Here is a 19,708-nt window from a genome sequence, read left to right as displayed (position 1 = left end):
GCACATTATAATGTAGCCATTACTGATCACCTCCACTGCAGAGTCCTTGGGACTCTGAAGAACTGTCTTCTGTTTCCAAAGTAACCTTCTACAGGAAAGTTGGGAGATGCCCTCACCACTGTGGGAAGCTGGGAGCTACCAGATGCTACACTATCCATTTAATGGTCTAGACACACACACTTGTAATATTGTGATTTTTTTTTTAAAGTTCCAGGCTATTTAATGGGACCCACCTCTGCTCCCTGTCTTGTCATCTCCACATGGGAGCCACAGCAGGAATGACGACTGTAATTTAACTGCTCTGGGGTTCTAGACTTAAACCCCTCATAAAATAATGGCCATGCAAACCTTATGACACCATTGACCATTAGCAGTGATGCCTTGCCCAGGTTGTCAACCAGGAAGTCTAGGTTGTAAAAACTATCTACTTCTCTGTGCCAAAGTTGAATACGTACTAGAGAGGGGATATTCCTTCCTGATGCTTAGCTGGCCAGTGCTGCATGAGTACCAAAGTGTCAAAACACTAAGAATGAATCCAGTGAAGTGAGCTGTAGCTCACGAAAGCTTATGCTTAAATAAATTTGTTAGTCTCTAAGATGCCACAAGTCCTCCTTTTTTCTTTTTTAAGGACAGTGAGTCACTTTGATCACATAGTGCAGCAATTACCTCTTATTGGTTTGACAATAATTCAACCACCATTTCTTATTCTGCCACAACACTGCTACCACCCCACTGTCATTGATTTCCTGGGCAGAGGAATGCCAACTCACATATGCCAACTCCCAGGTTGCAGTTAGTACTCTTTTCATTTCCTCAAACACCCATGTACTCCACTCCCAACAGAGCTGTGTCTCTCCTTTGAGTCTCTACTGGCCAAATAGTTTTGGTATGCGTGTTTGGCTTCTACTGCTCCAGACATTTCCAATCCTTCTGTGTACTCCCAGCATGGTTCACTACTTCCTCTAAATGGCCTGTCTCCTGGGGAAAGTCCAACTGGCAGGCACCTTCTTACGCCAGAACGAGAGGTATTTCCTGTTAGCCTATCTGACATACCCAGTCCTTCTTTGTCCTCCTTAGCTTCCTCCCCACAGGTAGAGGGATGGGTGCTACTACTACAGTGTTTCAAAGCATGATACGGAACTCCATGCATATTAATCAACTTCACGCAGGGAACCATTACTCTGCAGGCTGTGGTCCAAGCACAGGAGTGGGAATCAAACTATGCAGATCTATGCAGGAAATAGCCCGACTTGATTATGTAAAGAGTTGTCACTTTGGATGGGCTAGCACCAGCAGGAGAGTGAATTTGTGTGGGGGGGTGGAGGGTGAGAAAACCTGGATTTGTGCTGGAAATGGCCCACCTGTTGATCACTTTAGATAAGCTATTACCAGCAGGACAGTGGGGTGGGAGGAGGTATTGTTTCATATTCTCTGTGTGTATATAAAGTCTGCTGCAGTTTCCACGGTATACATCTGATGAAGTGAGCTGTAGCTCACGAAAGCTCATGCTCAAATAAATTGGTTAGTCTCTAAGGTGCCACAAGTACTCCTTTTCTTTTTGCAAACTCCCGATTGCTAATCTCCGTTTGGCTACTGACTCACTGTGTGGGGCGGGACAAGAGGGCTAATTTACTGCCTCGCTCACACCATGCGGGGGTGGGGAGGGGGGACTTTTTAAACAGCAAGCGAGCTCAGGCGTGTGCCGAGCCGGATTTACACGCCGCCCCAGCGAAGGCGAATGACAGACCGTGGCCCGGCTCCTGCCAGCGGCTCTGCTCGGAGCAGGGCAGCGGAACCTGCAGGAGGGGACCGCAGCCAGGCTGGGGCGGCAGCGAGAGGCGCCAGGAAACGCCCCGCCCGACAGGGTGGCTCTGGCCGCCGCAAGGCCCCTGACACCGGAACCCCCCGGGTGCGGGCCGCAGCACCGGCTCCCGCCCCCACGGCGGGCGAAGCTGTCCCGGGCCGACCCCCTCGCTGCCCGGAGGGGCTGTGGCGGGCTGCGGGCGGCCACAGCGCCGGGGCTGGGACTTTGTGCGGGCCGGGCCCGCGGACACCGGGGCCGCCCGTGGACCCCGCTCCCTGGGGTGCGCGCACCCTCCGCCGCCGCTTACCCCCGCGGGGCCTCCGACGCGACCCCGCCCGCCGACCTTCTGCTCCGCCTTCCCGGCCCGGGGCTTGGCTTCCCCAGCCCGCGCGCCCGCCCCCCAGCTGGGGCCCCCGGGCAGGGGCTGCGGAGGAGCCCGGCCGGTGACGTGCTTGGGCAGCCGCCAAGGCCGCGCGTCCCCAGCCGCAGCCAGCCACTGGCTCCCTGTCCCCTGCAGCGGGCTCGCACTCCATGTGGCCCCCTGGCGTAGCAGTAGCGCAGGGAGAGCCCACTGCACTGGGTGCCCTGCGCCCTGTAATGGCGCTGCGCCCCCTGGGGCCGCTTTCCTCTGCCCCTTTCTCATGGGTCTTCAGTGTGCCTGCTGGCTGGGCCCTGTGGGGGATGACACTGGGTCTCTGCCTCCTCAATGCATCCGCTGAAGTGAGCTGTAGCTCACGAAAGCTTATGCTCAAATAAATTTGTTTAGTCTCTAAGGTGCCACAAGTCCTCCTTTTCTTTTTGCCTCATCCTGGTGTGTCAGGGACAGTCGGGTATGGGGCTACCAACCTTGTGACCCAATGGACTGCAGTACCTTGCACCGCTCCGGGAATCATAGACTTGTAGGTCTGGAAGGGACCTTGAGAGGTCGTCTAGTCCGATCCTCTGGACTATGTAATAACTAAACCCTCCCTGGCAGGTGTTTGTCTTAAAAACTTTCAGTGACGTAGATTCCACTACCTTCCTCTGTAATTTGTTCCAATGCTTAACTACCCTGACAGGAAGTTTTTCCAATTATGCAACTTAAACCACCCTTGCAATTTAAGCCCATTGCTTCTTGTGCTAGCCTCAGAGGTTAATGAAAACAATTTTTCTCCCTCCTCCTTGTAACAACCTTTTACGTACTTGAAAACTGTTATCATGTTTCCCCCCTGCCCCCCCTCGCCCAGTCTTCTCTTTTCCAGACTAAACAGACCCAGTTTTTTCAATCTTTCCTAATAGGTCTTGTTTTCTAGACCTTTAATGGTTTTTGTTGCTCTCCTTTAGAAGGCGGGAGGGAGCTTCCAGACAGATAACCTATTGAAGTCCCTTCCAGTCCTACATCTCTGTGATTCTATGATATGGCACTTGCTTCATAGATAATTTTCCTCAATTTTCACCTTTTCTGGAAGGTAATGAAGAAGCAAGTATATGGGAGAGGGAATGACCAGAAGGGGATGTTTTAAGGACATGGCTGGGAACAAGAGCGAGGCAGAGTTAGTAGACGAAAAGGAGTACTTGTGGCACCTTAGAGACTAACCAATTTATTTGAGCGTAAGCTTTCGTGAGCTCACAAAAGCTTATGCTTAAATAAATTGGTTAGTCTCTAAGATGCCACAAGTACTCCTTTTCTTTTTGCGAATACAGACTAACACGGCTGTTACTCTGAAACCTGTCATTAGAGAAAAAGAGAGGCTAAAATGATTTTTGAGAAAAAATACAGAGAATAGGGCTGGTGCATAGTAATGTCTGTAGTGAATACAGACTGTTGCAGGTGAGGAAAATCAGGAGGGCTTCCTTTTCACTGGCCACCAACCCCACATAGATAACATAGAGTTATGGTAAAATGGTCCAAAATACAAATAGATTGGTAAAGGTGGGCTTCTTGAATGGTTTCTGCTCTCAGTGTCACTTGTTTTTATTTGCTGCAAGTATGAAATCCAGAGAGTAAGAGTTCTACAAAGATTAAGTAAAAACCTGAAAGCCTAGCATTTATAGTGCTTTGTATTTTAACATGTTCATATTGCTAGGCAATCAGTGTGGGAGAAATTATGTATGAGAACCATGTTAAAAATAGTCATGCAGTGCTTTATGAGACTCTTTTCATTTATCACTGGCCATATTAAACCCGTTTTGAAGATTTGTGATGAATTTCACATAAGACCTGCACATCCACACACCTTTGGCATTTTACAATTATAAAGGCAGTATTAACACTTCTGTAGATTCAAAGTAAAACTTCGTAAGAGCTGTATTTTTGTGCATACAAAAAATCAGCCTCTCTTAAAAGCAGTCTTCACTATGTCCACATCAAACTATTATGCTGTAGTATTATTTTTATTTCCTTGTCTGCTGCAAAACAGGACTTGTAATCCTAATGCCATAGGGCTACTTCATCCAAACCAATGTTTAATAAATAAATGGGGAAAACAAGTCAATATCCAGCACTGTCTACACATGTAATTCGGTATTCACAATTTAGGTGATATACAGCTTTCTGTAATGCTGTTGACTTTTGTTTCCTCTCCCCAGTCTGAGAATCAGGCTATTAAAAATATTTGATTAGTTGCCAGATGTTATGCCACTTGAAACCAAATTCCAAAGAATTTTGAAGCAAAAAAAATCAGGTATAGTATAGAATCCTAGAATATCAGGGTTGGAAGGGACCTCCGGAGGTCATCTAGTCCAACCCCCTGCTCAAAGCAGGACCAATCCCCAACTAAATCATCCCAACCAGGGCTTTGTCAAAGGAAGGAGATTCCACCACCTCCCCAGGTAACGCATTCCAGTGCTTCACCACCCTCCTAGTGAAAAAGATTTTCCTAATATCCAACCTAAACCTCCCCCACTGCAACTTGAGACCATTACTCCTTGTTCTGTCATCTGCTACCACTGAGAACAGTCTAGATCCATCCTCTTTGGAACCCCCTTTCAAGTAGTTGAAAGCAGCTATCAAATCCCCCCTCATTCTTCTCTTCTGCAGACTAAACAATCCCAGTTCCCTCAGCCTCTCCTCATAAGTCATGTGTTCCAGTCCCCTAATCATTTTTGTTGCCCTCCGCTGGACTTTTTCCAATTTTTCCACATCCTTCTTGTAGTGTGGGGCCCAAAACTGGACACAGTACTCCAGATGAGGCCTCACCAATGAAAATAGATGGGAATGATCACATCCCTCGATCTGCTGGCAATGCCCCTACTTATACATCCCAAAATGACATTGGCCTTCTTGGCAACAACGGCACACTGTTGACTTATATTCAGCTTCTCGTCCACTGTAACCCCTAGGTCCTTTTCTGCAGAACTGCTGCCTAGCCACTCACTCCCTAGTCTGTAGCAGTGAATGGGATTCTTCCTGCACTTGTCCTTATTGAACCTCATCAGATTTCTTTTGGTCCAATTCTCTAATTTGTCTAGGTCTCTCTGTATCCTATCCCTACCCTCCAGCATATCTACCATTCCTCTCAGTTTACTGTCATCTACAAACTTGCTGAGGGTGCAGTCCACGCTATCCTCCAGATCATTAATGAAGATATTGAACAAAACCAGCCTCAGGACCGACCCTTGGGGCACTCCGCTTGATACCGGCTGCCAATTAGACATAGAGCCGTTGATCGCTACCCTTTGAGCCCGATGATCTAGCCAGCTTTCTATCCACCTTATAGTCCATTCATCCAGCCCATACTTCTTTAACTTGCTGGCAAGAATACTTTGGGAGACCGTATCAAAAGCTTTGCTAAAGTCAAGGAATAACATGTCCACTGCTTTCCCCTCATCCACAGAGCCAGTTATCTCATCATAGAAGGTAAGTAGGTTAGTCAGGAATGACTTGCCCTTGGTGAATCCCTGCGGATTGTTTCTGGTCACTTTCCTCTCCTCAAAGTGCTTCAAAATTGTTGGTGTATATGGTACACCAACAGCCTGTGATAGCATGCTATGTGAGTTAAAGTTGTAACCTGCACAAAAAGTTTTGCATGAGCTCCGTTTTAAAAAAAGACAACCTTTTTTTTTGTTTTGGCATAACTTTCAGAAACTCTGAGCTAAAGAAAATCTGGTATGGCTAAAACCCTCAAAGGGCGAAATGAGGCTCCCCTCTCCCACTCCTTATCAATCCCCTATTGGTGCAGAAGGCATCCTCCTGTTGAAGTCAATGTGCAGGATGTGGTCCTCGTATTCAGGGCAGTGTTGTACCAGGTACATTATATAATAGCAAGTGCAAACCAATGACATCTGAGTTGTAGGTATATTAGGAATCTTAGATTCACCATGGTTCTGCAGCACAAGGGGGCAGGCCAGTAAAATGCAATGCAAAGGGACTTCACTTTTTTTTTTTTTTTCATACTACAGAACAGACACAGTTCTCTCCATCATGATCTGGAGAGTAATGGTGCGGTCATGGCCAGTTGGTCTACAGCTATGCAGATTTTATACAATGGCTGTGACTGCTACTACAAGACACGTAGCTATAGTAACAGCTGAGTGCCAGTGCTCCATGCCCGGAGAGCAAGCTCCATTCTCCTGCAGTCTACATGGACAGCTTCTGCTCAAGGTTCAATTACCCACCCCAGGCTATACAAACGGGTGCAAAATTCTCCCCTGAAGGCTGATCTGGGTTCCTGGACAGTGTTAGTCAATAATCTACAGGAGAGTTGAAATCTAAAATTCACATGACTGTAGAGGTTCTTCTATCCAGTCTATAGCCTGAATATATCACCCAGTTCCGATCACTTCAAGGAAATCAGATTTTGATATTAGGATCTTTCTGGCAGTCAGAATTAGTAAAATGACTGAAGACTCAAATCTGCAACCAGGAGTGTCCATCACAGTGGAATTATAGATCACTTGGGTTTTTGCTATTTCATCCTTGCTCTTTATCCCTCAGGGACAGGAACAATAACAACCAAAGGTCTTCAGTTATTATTCTATGTCAAAGCAAAGTGTAATTACAAATGCTATGTGTGCAAGTGCAACCGCACACAGAAACATTTGCACACATTGCTGAGCACTGTCACCTCATAGAATCATAGAATCATAGAATATAAGGGTTGGAAGGGACCCCAGAAGGTCATCTAGTCCAACCCCCTGCTCGAAGCAGGACCAATTCCCAGTTAAATCATCCCAGCCAGGGCTTTGTCAAGCCTGACCTTAAAAACCTCTAAGGAAGGAGATTCTACCACCTCCCTAGGTAACGCGTTCCAGTGTTTCACCACCCTCTTAGTGAAAAAGTTTTTCCTAATATCCAATCTAAACCTCCCCCACTGCAGCTTGAGACCATTACTCCTTGTTCTGTCATCTGCTACCATTGAGAACAGTCTAGAGCCATCCTCTTTGGAACCCCCTTTCAGGTAGTTGAAAGCAGCTATCAAATCCCCCCTCATTCTTCTCTTCTGCAGGCTAAACAATCCAAGCTCCCTCAGCCTCTCCTCATAACTCATGTGTTCCAGACCCCTAATCATTTTTGTTGCCCTTCGCTGGACTCTCTCCAATTTATCCACATCCTTCTTGAAGTGTGGGGCCCAAAACTGGACACAGTACTCCAGATGAGGCCTCACCAATGTCGAATAGAGGGGAACGATCACGTCCCTCGATCTGCTCGCTATGCCCCTACTTATACATCCCAAAATGCCATTGGCCTTCTTGGCAACAAGGGCACACTGCTGACTCATATCCAGCTTCTCGTCCACTGTCACCCCTAGGTCCTTTTCCGCAGAACTGCTGCCTAGCCATTCGGTCCCTAGTCTGTAGCTGTGCATTGGGTTCTTCCGTCCTAAGTGCAGGACCCTGCACTTATCCTTATTGAACCTCATCAGATTTCTTTTGGCCCAATCCTCCAATTTGTCTAGGTCCTTCTGTATCCTATCCCTCCCCTCCAGCGTATCTACCACTCCTCCCAGTTTAGTATCATCCGCAAATTTGCTGAGAGTGCAATCCACACCATCCTCCAGATCATTATGAAGATATTGAACAAAACCGGCCCCAGGACCGACCCTTGGGGCACTCCACTTGATACCGGCTGCCAACTAGACATGGAGCCATTGATAACTACCCGTTGAGCCCGACAATCTAGCCAGCTTTCTACCCACCTTGTAGTGCATTCATCCAGCCCATACTTCCTTAACTTGCTGACAAGAATACTGTGGGAGACCGTGTCAAAAGCTTTGCTAAAGTCAAGAAACAATACATCCACTGCTTTCCCTTCATCCACAGAAACAGTAATCTCATCATAGAAGGCGATTAGATTAGTCAGGCATGACCTTCCCTTGGTGAATCCATGCTGGCTGTTCCTGATCACTTTCCTCTCATGCAAGTGCTTCAGGATTGATTCTTTGAGGACCTGCTCCATGATTTTTCCAGGGACTGAGGTGAGGCTGACTGGCCTGTAGTTCCCAGGATCCTCCTTCTTCCCTTTTTTAAAGATTGGCACTACATTAGCCTTTTTCCAGTCATCCGGGACTTCCCCGGTTCGCCACGAGTTTTCAAAGATAATGGCCAATGGCTCTGCAATCACAGCCGCCAGTTCCTTCAGCACTCTCGGATGCAACTCGTCCGGCCCCATGGACTTGTGCACGTCCAGCTTTTCTAAATAGTCCCTAACCACCTCTATCTCCACAGAGGGCTGGCCATCTCTTCCCCATTTTGTGATGCCCAGCGTAGCAGTCTGGGAGCTAACCTTGTTAGTGAAAACAGAGGCAAAAAAAGCATTGAGTACATTAGCTTTTTCCACATCCTCTGTCACTAGTTTGCCTCCCTCATTCAGTAAGGGGCCCACACATTCCTTGGCTTTCTTCTTGTTGCCAACATACCTGAAGAAACCCTTCTTGTTACTCTTGACATCTCTGGCTAGCTGCAGCTCCAGGTGCGATTTGGCCCTCCTGATAACATTCCTACATGCCCGAGCAATATTTTTATACTCTTCCCTGGTCATATGTCCAACCTTCCACTTCTTGTAAGCTTCTTTTTTATGTTTAAGATCCGCTAAGATTTCACCATTAAGCCAAGCTGGTCGCCTGCCATATTTACTATTCTTTCGACTCATCGGGATGGTTTGTCCCTGTAACCTCAACAGGGATTCCTTGAAATACAGCCAGCTCTCCTGGACTCCTTTCCCCTTCAAGTTAGTCCCCCAGGGGATCCTGGCCATCCGTTCCCTGAGGGAGTCAAAGTCTGCTTTCCTGAAGTCCAGGGTCCGTATCGTGCTGCTTACCTTTCTTCCCTGTGTCAGGATCCTGAACTCAACCAACTCATGGTCACTGCCTCCCAGATTCCCATCCACTTTTGCTTCCCCCACTAATTCTACCCGGTTTGTGAGCAGCAGGTCAAGAAAAGCGCCCCCCCCCTAGTTGGCTCCTCTAGCACTTGCGCCAGGAAATTGTCCCCTACGCTTTCCAAAAACTTCCTGGATTGTCTATGCACCGCTGTATTGCTCTCCCAGCAGATATCAGGAAAATTAAAGTCACCCATGAGAATCAGGGCATGCGATCCAGTAGCTTCCGTGAGCTGCCGGAAGAAAGCCTCATCTACCTCATCCCCCTGGTCCGGTGGTCTATAGCAGACTCCCACCACTACATCACTCTTGTTGCACACACTTCTAAACTTAATCCAGAGACACTCAGGTTTTTCTGCAGTTTCGTACCGGAGCTCTGAGCAGTCATACTGCTCCCTTACATACAGTGCTACTCCCCCACCTTTTCTGCCCTGCCTGTCCTTCCTGAACAGTTTATAACCATCCATGACAGTACTCCAGTCATGTGAGTTATCCCACCAAGTCTCTGTTATTCCAATCACGTCATAGTTCCTTGACATCACCAGGACCTCCAGTTCTCCCTGCTTGTTTCCAAGGCTTTGTGCATTTGTATATAAGCACTTGAGATAACCTGTTGATCGCCCCTCATTCCCAGTATGAGGCAGGAGCCCTCCCCTCACAGACATTCCTGCCTGTGCTTCCTCCCGGTATCCCGCTTTCCCACTTACCTCAGGGCTTTGGTCTCCTTCCCCCGATGAACCTAGTTTAAAGCCCTCCTCACTAGGTTAGCCAGCCTGCTCGCGAAGATGCTCTTCCCTCTCTTCGTTAAGTGGAGCCCGTCTCTGCCTAGCACTCCTTCTTGGAACACCATCCCATGGTCGAAGAATCCAAAGCCTTCTCTCCGACACCACCTGCGTAGCCATTCGTTGACTTCCACGATTCGACGCTCCCTACCTAGGCCTTTTCCTTCCACGGGGAGGATGGACGAGAACACCACTTGCACCTCCAACTCCTTTATCCTTCTTCCTAGAGCCACATAGTCCGCAGTGATCCGCTCAAGGTCATTCTTGCAGTATCATTGGTGCCCACGTGGAGAAGCAGGAAGGGGTAGCGATCCGAGGGCTTGATGAGTCTCAGCAGTCTCTCCGTCACATCGCGAATCTTAGCCCCCGGCAAGCAGCAGACTTCTCGGTTTTCCCGGTCAGGGCGGCAGATAGATGACTCAGTCCCTCGGAGGAGAGAGTCCCCGACCACCACCACCCGGTACAAAGCTATTCATTAACTGCACAATCAGCACACAGATATTCATTAACTGCAAGCATAAATAGAGATCTCTGTGAAGAATGCTGAGCTACAATTTTCTGGGCGTAAGAAGCAGAACAACGTGGACTTGAAACACACAAAAAAGCAAAGACTTACTTGAATTTATAATCTGAATAATTTTATTATTTTTGAGGTAGTGGAGCAGAGAGAGTAACAGTATTTCAAAGCAGCAGAGATTTTCTATTTTGCTCATCAAGGAAGCTTAAACAGTTCAACTCTAATACTGTCTTCTGATCTAAATGTTATTTCTCTTCTCTCATTTCATTTACATTTGGAATGTATAAACTGCATAAACTACATGAAAAATAATATAGAGAAAAATAAATGACCACTTTCATACTTTTGAATCAATACAGATCATAGGATCAAGAGTCTATAGAATATATTTCCAGTTGTTGAACCTGATTCTCTGGCAAGTCCCCTTCTGCTTTTTGTTCTGTCTGGCTGGGCAGGAAGCTATAAACCAGTAACTGCAGTGGTATCTCTCTTGCAGTTTTTTTGATGATGATTAATAGTTTTGGGAAAAGGGATTTGCAAGCCTTTGTGTGTTATGAAGAATTTGTCTTTATCATTTTCTGCTTTTTTGAGAAGACTGTAAATGAGTATTCTCAGAGGTCCTTACACTTCTTGGATGCTAGCAACAAATTAGTATTAGTGCAAATTCTCTTAGCTGACTTGGGAGTTATTTTTTCAAGATGTGGATGTAAATCTGCTCCATCCTGGTGATGACTTACTGCCACAGCCTCCCTTTAGGAACTACTGTAGGTTCACTACTGCCATATGATCTTCAAGTGAAAGTGCCTTAGCACTGCCCATTCATACTCCTGCTAAGATGAAGGAGTGAAAGAGAGGCATAAAGAACTTGAGGTAAGATTACAATATTTGAAAATGGGATGACAGTGCAGCTTGCTTCAATTATAATGGGCCTCTACTACCGGATGACAACAGCTTTCTTAAATGAGAAATGCAGTATATTTTCAGTAAATCAAGATACACCATCCTACACAAAACAAAAATTATTGTTGTACCCACTAAAATATATACAGTTTCACTCACTATTGTCTCTTATATTGTTTTATAGTACTAGGTGGAAGAATTTTGGAAAGTAAACTTTTTTCATTTCGATTAGTGATCAGAGAACACACAGTGAGAGCAAATAAATAGCAGTCTCTTCAGCCTGCTCCTTTGGACATAATTCTTTAGATATACTCCAAGAACTGCACATAAATGAAATAAATTTGCTACCATCTGTGCTTACAATTAGCAGCAAAGTTACAAATATCTTAACAGGTCTTTGCATGGATGTAACTGGGAGCATCACTTGGACCCATTGTGTTTGAATTAACTGTAAAAGGAAATAAATCTTTTACAGTTACTTGCCACCTTTTAAACTTTGTATCTTTTAAATGAGAGAAACTGAGAACAAGAAAGCTCCTTAATGAGAGAAACTGAAATTGAGAAAGCTGCCCCAAGAGCAGAACTAAATCATAAAGGGAAGATAAACTGGCCTTTTGGTGACTAAATCTCTGGGCCAAATCATCTCTCCTTTCAAGTCAATTACAAAACTCCTGCTACTTCTGTAGGAATAAGATATGTCCCTTGGAGCCTCAAACTACAATCTTTATTAAGGCAAAAACCCTTTGAAGACATGAGATTGCATAGTTTAATAAAGGGCAGAATTTGGCTCAGTGTATTTTTTGTTTGTTTGCTTTAATTTTAAGCATGTTAAATCTCATTCATTTAAGATGGTGCTTTACTAAATCCTAACACCATTTTAGTCTAGAAAAGATACTGCAAGTAGTGTGCTTCTATATTTAAAACAAAAAGTTTCTTAGCAACATGGGGCTAGATCTTCATGCATCATCCTGCAAACTAGGCCTGTTGAAGTCTGTGATTCAAGACACTGTTTTGTCAGGAACATTATTTAGTAGAACACACAACCTAATGGCACCTGAATACTGGAGGTATTTTAGACACATCTGAAGTTAATATTAAACATACACTATATTGCCCAAAATGGAACAGATGGTTCTGAAATTGGCTAATGCTAAATCAAATGAAGCTCAAGCTTCAAACAGAAGGCATTTGTACTTACTAAGAGTATCCTAGGTTGTATTTTCATTATCACAGATACATTCATATGGGTCTTTGCTATACTGCACTTTGCACTAAGGGCTTGTGCACATGGCGAGTTAGCACAGCAAGCCAGGGTGTGAGTGTATAGCACACTAGCTTGCTGCATGCTAACTCAATAACTCACTGTGTGGAGCCTGCTACCATGCACTAAAATTTCCATAATGCACTTTGATGCAGATAGTGTGTTTGAAACAGCAGTATGTCAAAGTGTATTATGGAAGCTTTAGTGACTGTAACAAGGTCCGCATGGTGATCTAGCACATGGCAGGCTCGTGCATTGTTCATTCACATGCCTGGCTTGCCATGCACTAACTTGTCATGTAGATGATCCCTAAGCTAACCCGATCCAGAAAGATACATAGAAAACAAATTTAGGAATTTATCATCACATGATAACTTTAGACAATTCCCTGTGGGATAAAGTCTTGAACACCAGGTCTTCAATCATCTCTGTCTTGAGCATTTTATCTGTGGTGGCCTGAGCCCTATCTACTGTGCATTGGTCTCCTTTTTCTTTTTTTCACAGGTGTAGTACTGTTTTTTCTAGTATGGTTCTTGATTTCTCTTACTTTCACTTACCCATTATTTTACTTGTTTCTCTAAGTAATACTAAGCATACATCTTTCCATGCTTCAGTGTCCAGCTTTTAGGTCATGCTCCATCTTCTTGGCTTTTGCTCTATGTCATGGCTCATGAGACACAGGGTTCAAAAACTTTCTTTTAAAGGAATTAGGGATCTTACCTTCTCCAGTCTCTCTCCAGCTCTCCACTGAACCTTGATCCTTTTTTCCCCTATTTTTTTTCCAGTTTGGAATACACCGTTACATATCAGTTGGCCTAGCAGACACTCTCAGATTGTTATTGCTTCCCCATCCATAGCAATACACTTTTTTTCTTCCTCCTTTACTGAAAGAATAACTTGGATTATGCTCTTGGTAAACTGATTCAGCTTTAGGTTTATGTACATTAATAAAGAGTCGGGGTGTCAAGCGATTAAAAAAATTAATCACGATTAATCGCACTGTTGAACAATAATAGACTACCATTTATTTAAATAATTTTGGATGTTTTCTACATTTTCAAATATATTTATTTCAATTACAGCACAGAATACAAAATGTTCAGTACTCACTTTATATTTATTTTTATTACAAGTATTTGCACTGTAAAAACAACAAAAGAAATAGTATTTTTCAATTCACCTAATACAAGTACTGTAGTGCAATCTCTTTATCATGAAAGCTGAACTTAAAAATGTTGAATTATGTAAAAAAACTGCATTCAAAAATAAAACAATGTAAAACGTTAGAGCCTGCAAGTCTGCTCAGTCCTACTTCTCGTTCAGCCAATCACTCAGACAAGCAAGTTTATTTTTCATTTGCAGGAGATATTGCTGCACTCTTCTTGTTTATCGTGTCACCTGAAAGTGAGAACAGGCATTCTTATGGCACTGTTGTAGCCGGCATTGCAAGATATTTATGTGCCAGATGTGCTAAAGATTCATATGTCTCTTCATGCTTCAACCACCATTCGAGGGGACATGCGTCCATGCTGATGATGGGTTCTGCTCAATAATAATCCAAAGCAGTGCAGACCAAACGCATGTTCATTTTCATTATCTGAGTCAGATGCCAACAGCAGAAAGTTGATTTTCTTTTTTGGTAGTTCGGGTTCTGTACTTTCCGCATCAGAATGTTGTTCTTTCAAAAGACTTCTGAAAGCGTACTCCACACCTCTTCCCTCTCAGACTTTGGAAGGCACTTCAGATTCTTAAACCTTGGGTCAAGTGCTATAGCTATCTTTAGAAATCTTACATTGGTACCTTCTTTGCGTTTTATCAAATCTGCAGTGAAAGTGTTCTTAAAACGAACAACATGCTGGGTCATCATCCAAGACTACTATAACATGAAATATATGGCAGAATGTGGGTAAAACAGAGCAGGGGACATACAATTCTCCCCCAAGGAGTTCAGTTACAAATTTAATTAACACATTATTTTTTTAACGAGAGTCATCAGCATGGAAGTGTGTCCTCCAGAATGGTGGCCGAAGCAGAAAGGGGCATATGAATGTTTAGCATATCTGGCACGTAAATGCCATGCAAATGCCTGGTCTCACTTTCTGGTGACACTGTAAATAAGAAGAGGGCAGCATTATCTCCTATAAATGTAAACAAACTTGTTTGTGTTAGCGATTGGCAGAACAAGAAGTAGGACTGAGTGGACTTGTAGGCTCTGAAGTTTTACGTTGTTTTGTTTTTAAGTGCAGTTATGTAAAAACAACAAAAATCTACATTTTCAAGTTGCACTTTCAATACAAAGAGATTGTGCTACAGTACTTGTATGAGGTGAATTGAAAAATACTATTTCTTTTAACATTTTTACAGTGCAAATATTTGTAATAAAATAATATATACTTTGGTTTCAGTTACAACACAGAATACAATTATATATGAAAATGTAGAAAAAAATCCAAAAATATTTAATAAATTTCAATTGGTCATCTATTGTTTAACAGTGCGATTAAAACTGCGATTTATCAAGATTAATTTTTTAAATTGCAATGAAATGTTTTGAGTTAATCACTTTGAGTTAACTGTGATTAATCGACAGCCTTATCAGAGCGTGTTGCAGAAATTGCACAACACATGTCTAGATCTGTGAAACAAGCCTTCCATGAACAGTAATATGTAGCACATTTACCACAGCATTTGAAAACCTGTGTTGAACAGAAAGATTTTATATTTAAAAATGTACCATTGATTTGAGAAAGCAGTGTCAGAAAGTTGTGATATGGCACCTAATTTCTTTAATTCCCTCTCCCCAAGCCCATGTCTTCAAAACAAAGATTTGTCCAGGGGATCTCTCATTTGATACCTTCCTTTTCAGACAGCATAAGAATTCTTTTCTGGGACCTTCTGGGACACCCACCTTCCCACAAATCACATTTTTGGTTAAGAAAGATGCCAGGCTGGTGGCTCTGGAACTGGAAATGAATCTAACTATGAATCAGATTTCTGTTTAAGAAATAAACCCTGCAAGTTTGCCTGTGTTGTGAGTAACCTGCCTTTATCTACAGTAATTGCTTTTCCTTAGTTGGGGATAGGAAAGAGACTCTTCTCCGTGTTTCCCATGCCTCATCCCAGCTTGTGGCAGATTAGTTTTACAGCTGCCCCAACTCATTTAGGAGTCATTTTTCTTCCACCTAAAGGATATAATTCTGCTGTATTCTGCCTGCAGTTGACTCTTGCTGCCTCACTTTTGGCACTGTCCATTCAGCACTACTTAATGATCCTGATCCTGAACTCCCTTGGCACTGACCATATGTTGCGTGGAGAAGGGGCAGAGTTTGAGATTGATTAATAGAAACAAAAGTGACTGCCCTTTAAAATCAGACTAGAGTGAGCAATTTCTGCTGGCTTGCTCAATCTGGGATGCAGGTACAGTGTGCGCCATTTGTAAAACAAATGTTTACAACTGCTTATAGGAGACAGAAACCGTTTTCACAAGCCAAACAAGACATCTCTCATTGGCTATAACACATTTTCTGGCTATTAATCAGCACAACTCCTGCTCTGAAAGGGAAGGAGAGAACTAGTGGGGAGAACAAGCAAAGTATCAGAAAATATATGCTGAAGATGTTCATAGCAATGCTGCAGAGAATAGCTATAGTGATCAGAGGAATATGAAGACTGCCTACAATGGCTCCAAAGGGGCTATTGTGGCAGCTGGAGATTGCTAAATTCATGTGCTCTGGACATGCTCCTTCCCTGCCGCACCATCCCCAGCTCCTTCCCTGCCGCACAATCCCCAGCTGTAAAGCTTCGTATGAGGACCAAGAGTCTAGCCTTGAAAGAAAAGATCAGAGGAATATGATCAGAGGAATATGAAGAAAAGATCAGAGGAATATGAAGACTGCCTACAATGGCTCCAAAGGGGCTATTGTGGCAGCTGGAGATTGCTAAATTCATGTGCTCTGGACATGCTCCTTCCCTGCTGCACCATCCCCAGCTCCTTCCCTGCCGCACAATCCCCAGCTGTAAAGCTTCGTATGAGGACCAAGAGTCTAGCCTTGAAAGAAAAGATGTGCACTTACTGTATTGGGACTGTTTTAGCTGCGAGAAAAAAGGGCTAACACGGATGGTTCATCAAAATAATCAGCTTGAGCCCATGCTAACAAACAAAAGCGAGTTTCTTCTATTGAATGCTAAATTTAAAAGGACATGATAAACATAAAGCCATGTCCAAAAATTGTACCTACTACGGTTACAACTAAATCCTGAAATTATTATGGAGAAAAGAGTATTTTCCTCTCTTTTTCAGTTGATTGTATGTATTACAAAGCACTTTGCATCATTAGTTAGCCCATGATCCTGCCAATGTCCCGTGTGGGCAGCCACCTGTTCACATGCGGAGCCCTGCTAATGCTAATCGTACTCTGTAGGGCAAAGGGGCCTCTCCATCTAGAGTGATTTGCAGTATTAGTGGTGTTAGCCAGTCTTCCTTAGTTGTTTGTGTGGATCTTTCACACAGCAAAGGGGAAATAAAGACCTAAAAATATTGTAAAAGGAGACTGTAAAACCACAGAAAAGCCAGGGGGACTTAAATTGGAGGTGTAGTAACAAACTATCTTAACTGTTTTTTTAAGTGAGTAGATTACAAAATGAGAAAGATGAGATGGGTGAGGTAATATCTTTTATTGGACCAGCTTTCTATTGCTGTGAGAGACAAGCTTTCAAGCTACACAGAGCTCTTCTTCAGGGGAAGGTGCTCGAGTGTCACAGCTAACTGTAAGGTGGAGCAGATTATTTAGATGGTTACGCTTGGAGTACTTTCCCAGACCTGAAGAAGAGCTCTGTGTAAGCTTGAAAGCTTGTCTCTCTCACCAACAGAAGTTGGTCCAATAAAATATATTACCTCACTCTCATCTTTCACTATTGCTTCTTAGTTGTACATCCAGATGAGGGAAAGCCAGGACAGCTCTCTTTTGGAAACAGTCTCCCTTTAAAGGGTTTGGCTGTTGTGTTATTTTGATTTATTGCCTTTGCTTACCTTGGGCAACATACCAACTCCGATGCTGCAATGTTTCTGTTACTAACAGGTGCTTTTACCTTATCTCTTGATAATAGATAAATCAAATAGGTTACATTTTAAGAGTTAGGTAATGTGCTGGTCTGCCTATTAGATAAACTAGTTCAGTCATCGTTAAGGGAAGATAAGTATTCAATTGCCCAAAGAAATTCTGGATCTCTCACCTGCCATGTGGCTTGTGTAGTCAATTACACCTGTGCAAATTGGGTGTAAAAAGTCTGCCTAATGAGAATTCTCCACTCACTTGCACCAGTAGTGACAAAAGAAGTGAAGAATCTGGCCCTATATCTCTAAGTGACACTTTCCTGAGCAAGACACGGTGGGGGAAATTCATCAGAGATAATATACAGATTTTTTACGTTTGGTTTTATTTTTGTTTCCTGTGTGAAAAATTATATTATTAACTTAATATAAATAAGTCCATTACTTGGGTGTCAGCTCGCTAGACATATAGGACTCCAGAGCCAGATTCTGCTATCTTTACTCCTGCTGAGTAGTGCCTCCCCAATAAATCAATGGGACCACTTATGGAGTAAAGTCCAATGCAATAGGCTAGATTCTTGGGTCTAACCAGAGTGTGCTCTCTTTAGGACCCTTGGTGGTAGCTTGCAAGGCTGTTCTAACCCCTACCTAGCAACAGTGGCTCTTGGGGGAATCTCCAGGAGGGCTCTGGAAATGCCTCCCTTTCATCAGCCTCTCCACCAACCCCAGGGGCTGGGAAAGCACATCATACATTAGAAGGAACAACTTTATATTAAACTTTAAATATGGCAATAAGAAAATAAATAATTTTGTCAAATTGCAGAAATTTTGTCAGCAACTTTTAAAGCTGATTTGTAGTTCATCTAGACTGCTTGTTGTGTGACTAACAAATAAAGTAACCTGGATGTCATGAGCCTAACAGAGATAATATACGTCATGACACCTACAAATAGATATGAACACTAAAGGAATATATAAATATTAAGGAGCAAGAAGCCACAATACAGCTTGAGAAACCCCATAATGAATTGGATCATAGTCAAAGGAACATTTAAAAAAGAAAATCTTCCAGCATATAAATAGGATGAGAACCAAGATAAAAAAGAGCACAGGGGAGACTTACCAGATGTTCCAGGCAAGTTAAAAGTCTCTATGATCAATATTATGAAAAGCATCTGAGACATCTAACCAAATGAAGATGTGAAAATATCTGTAGTACTGTTTATACTCCTATCCATTCTCCCACAGAAAGAGCCTATTAAGTCAAGGTAAATTGTACGAAGTGCCTTAAAGTAGTGCCTGTCTGTTCTAATTTTATTGATATAGCAAGCTGAGGCTTAGTGTAATAGTGATTGTAGCACCCTATTAGGGATGAAACTGATAGGAAAATGCAATTGTCGCACACAACTTTATTATTTTGGTGCCAAAGAAATATTTTTCTTACACTATTGTTACTGGAAAGGGAGTCAGTGGCCCACTACCTTTGTTTTCCAGATAGACAACACTTGTTAGCCTAAGCTATAAATGTCGCGGTTTAAATGGAGTTCCTCTTTAAAATGCATTCGTCTGTCTGCAGACAGTAGGAGAATAAATTAGTTATGTTGAGTGCAGCGTTCTGACAATACCTTTTCAACAGCTCTGAAAATAGAGTCACTTCCACACTTTTATTAGTTTGTTACAGTTCAGTACAACTTGTCATTTTGCTAAACTAGGTTTGGTGGCTTTTTCCTTCATACAATTTTGTGGGAATTTAGTGTTCATGAAAGATGCCTGATTAACAGCCCTAGAGACTTTACTCTATTTATCCACAGAATAGCTATGCTACGAGCAGTGACAGTTCAGTCTCTGTAAATGCTGCCCCAGCAGGGAGACATAATGCTGACCTAAAGGGACCACCCCCGGAGCATGAAGGTAGTCCAGAGTCAGACTCATGCCTATGCAGTCCTTTCTGCAGAGACTACCAAAAAGGCAACCAGTCAAATGCTAGTTTTAGTGATTAGAGCTGTAAATCCTGGACTCTGCTTCCTGTCTGCCACTATCTCACTTCATGATCTTGGGCAAGTCACTGAGTTTCTGTGCCTCAGTTTCTCTAGCTAT

General features: G+C 43.4%; 1 protein-coding gene across 4 annotated transcripts in view; it reads right to left on the bottom strand.

Moving 5' to 3' along the window:
* The window catches only part of PTER (phosphotriesterase related), a 42,824-nt gene extending 32,710 nt beyond the window's left edge, over positions 1–10,114 (bottom strand). The window contains exon 1 of one of the 4 annotated variants that reach the window (XM_048838032.2): positions 9,809–10,114. Coding sequence is in view for 1 of the 4 variants with exons in the window: in XM_075125889.1 (XP_074981990.1) it covers positions 2,112–2,447 (336 nt within the window). In the remaining 3 variants the exon portion in view is untranslated. Of the gene's footprint in view, positions 1–2,111; positions 2,463–2,650; positions 2,770–9,808 lie in introns of those variants that run through there. The other 3 variants (XM_048838033.2, XM_075125889.1, XM_048838031.2) reach the window with 3 other exon arrangements.
* Between the last annotated feature and the right edge of the window lie 9,594 nt (positions 10,115–19,708).

Source organism: Caretta caretta, chromosome 2 (assembly GCF_965140235.1).
Source record: "Caretta caretta isolate rCarCar2 chromosome 2, rCarCar1.hap1, whole genome shotgun sequence".
Lineage (NCBI taxonomy): Eukaryota > Metazoa > Chordata > Testudines > Cheloniidae > Caretta > Caretta caretta.
Note: the sequence above shows the minus strand (reverse complement) of the source record. Positions and strands in the feature narration are given on the sequence as shown.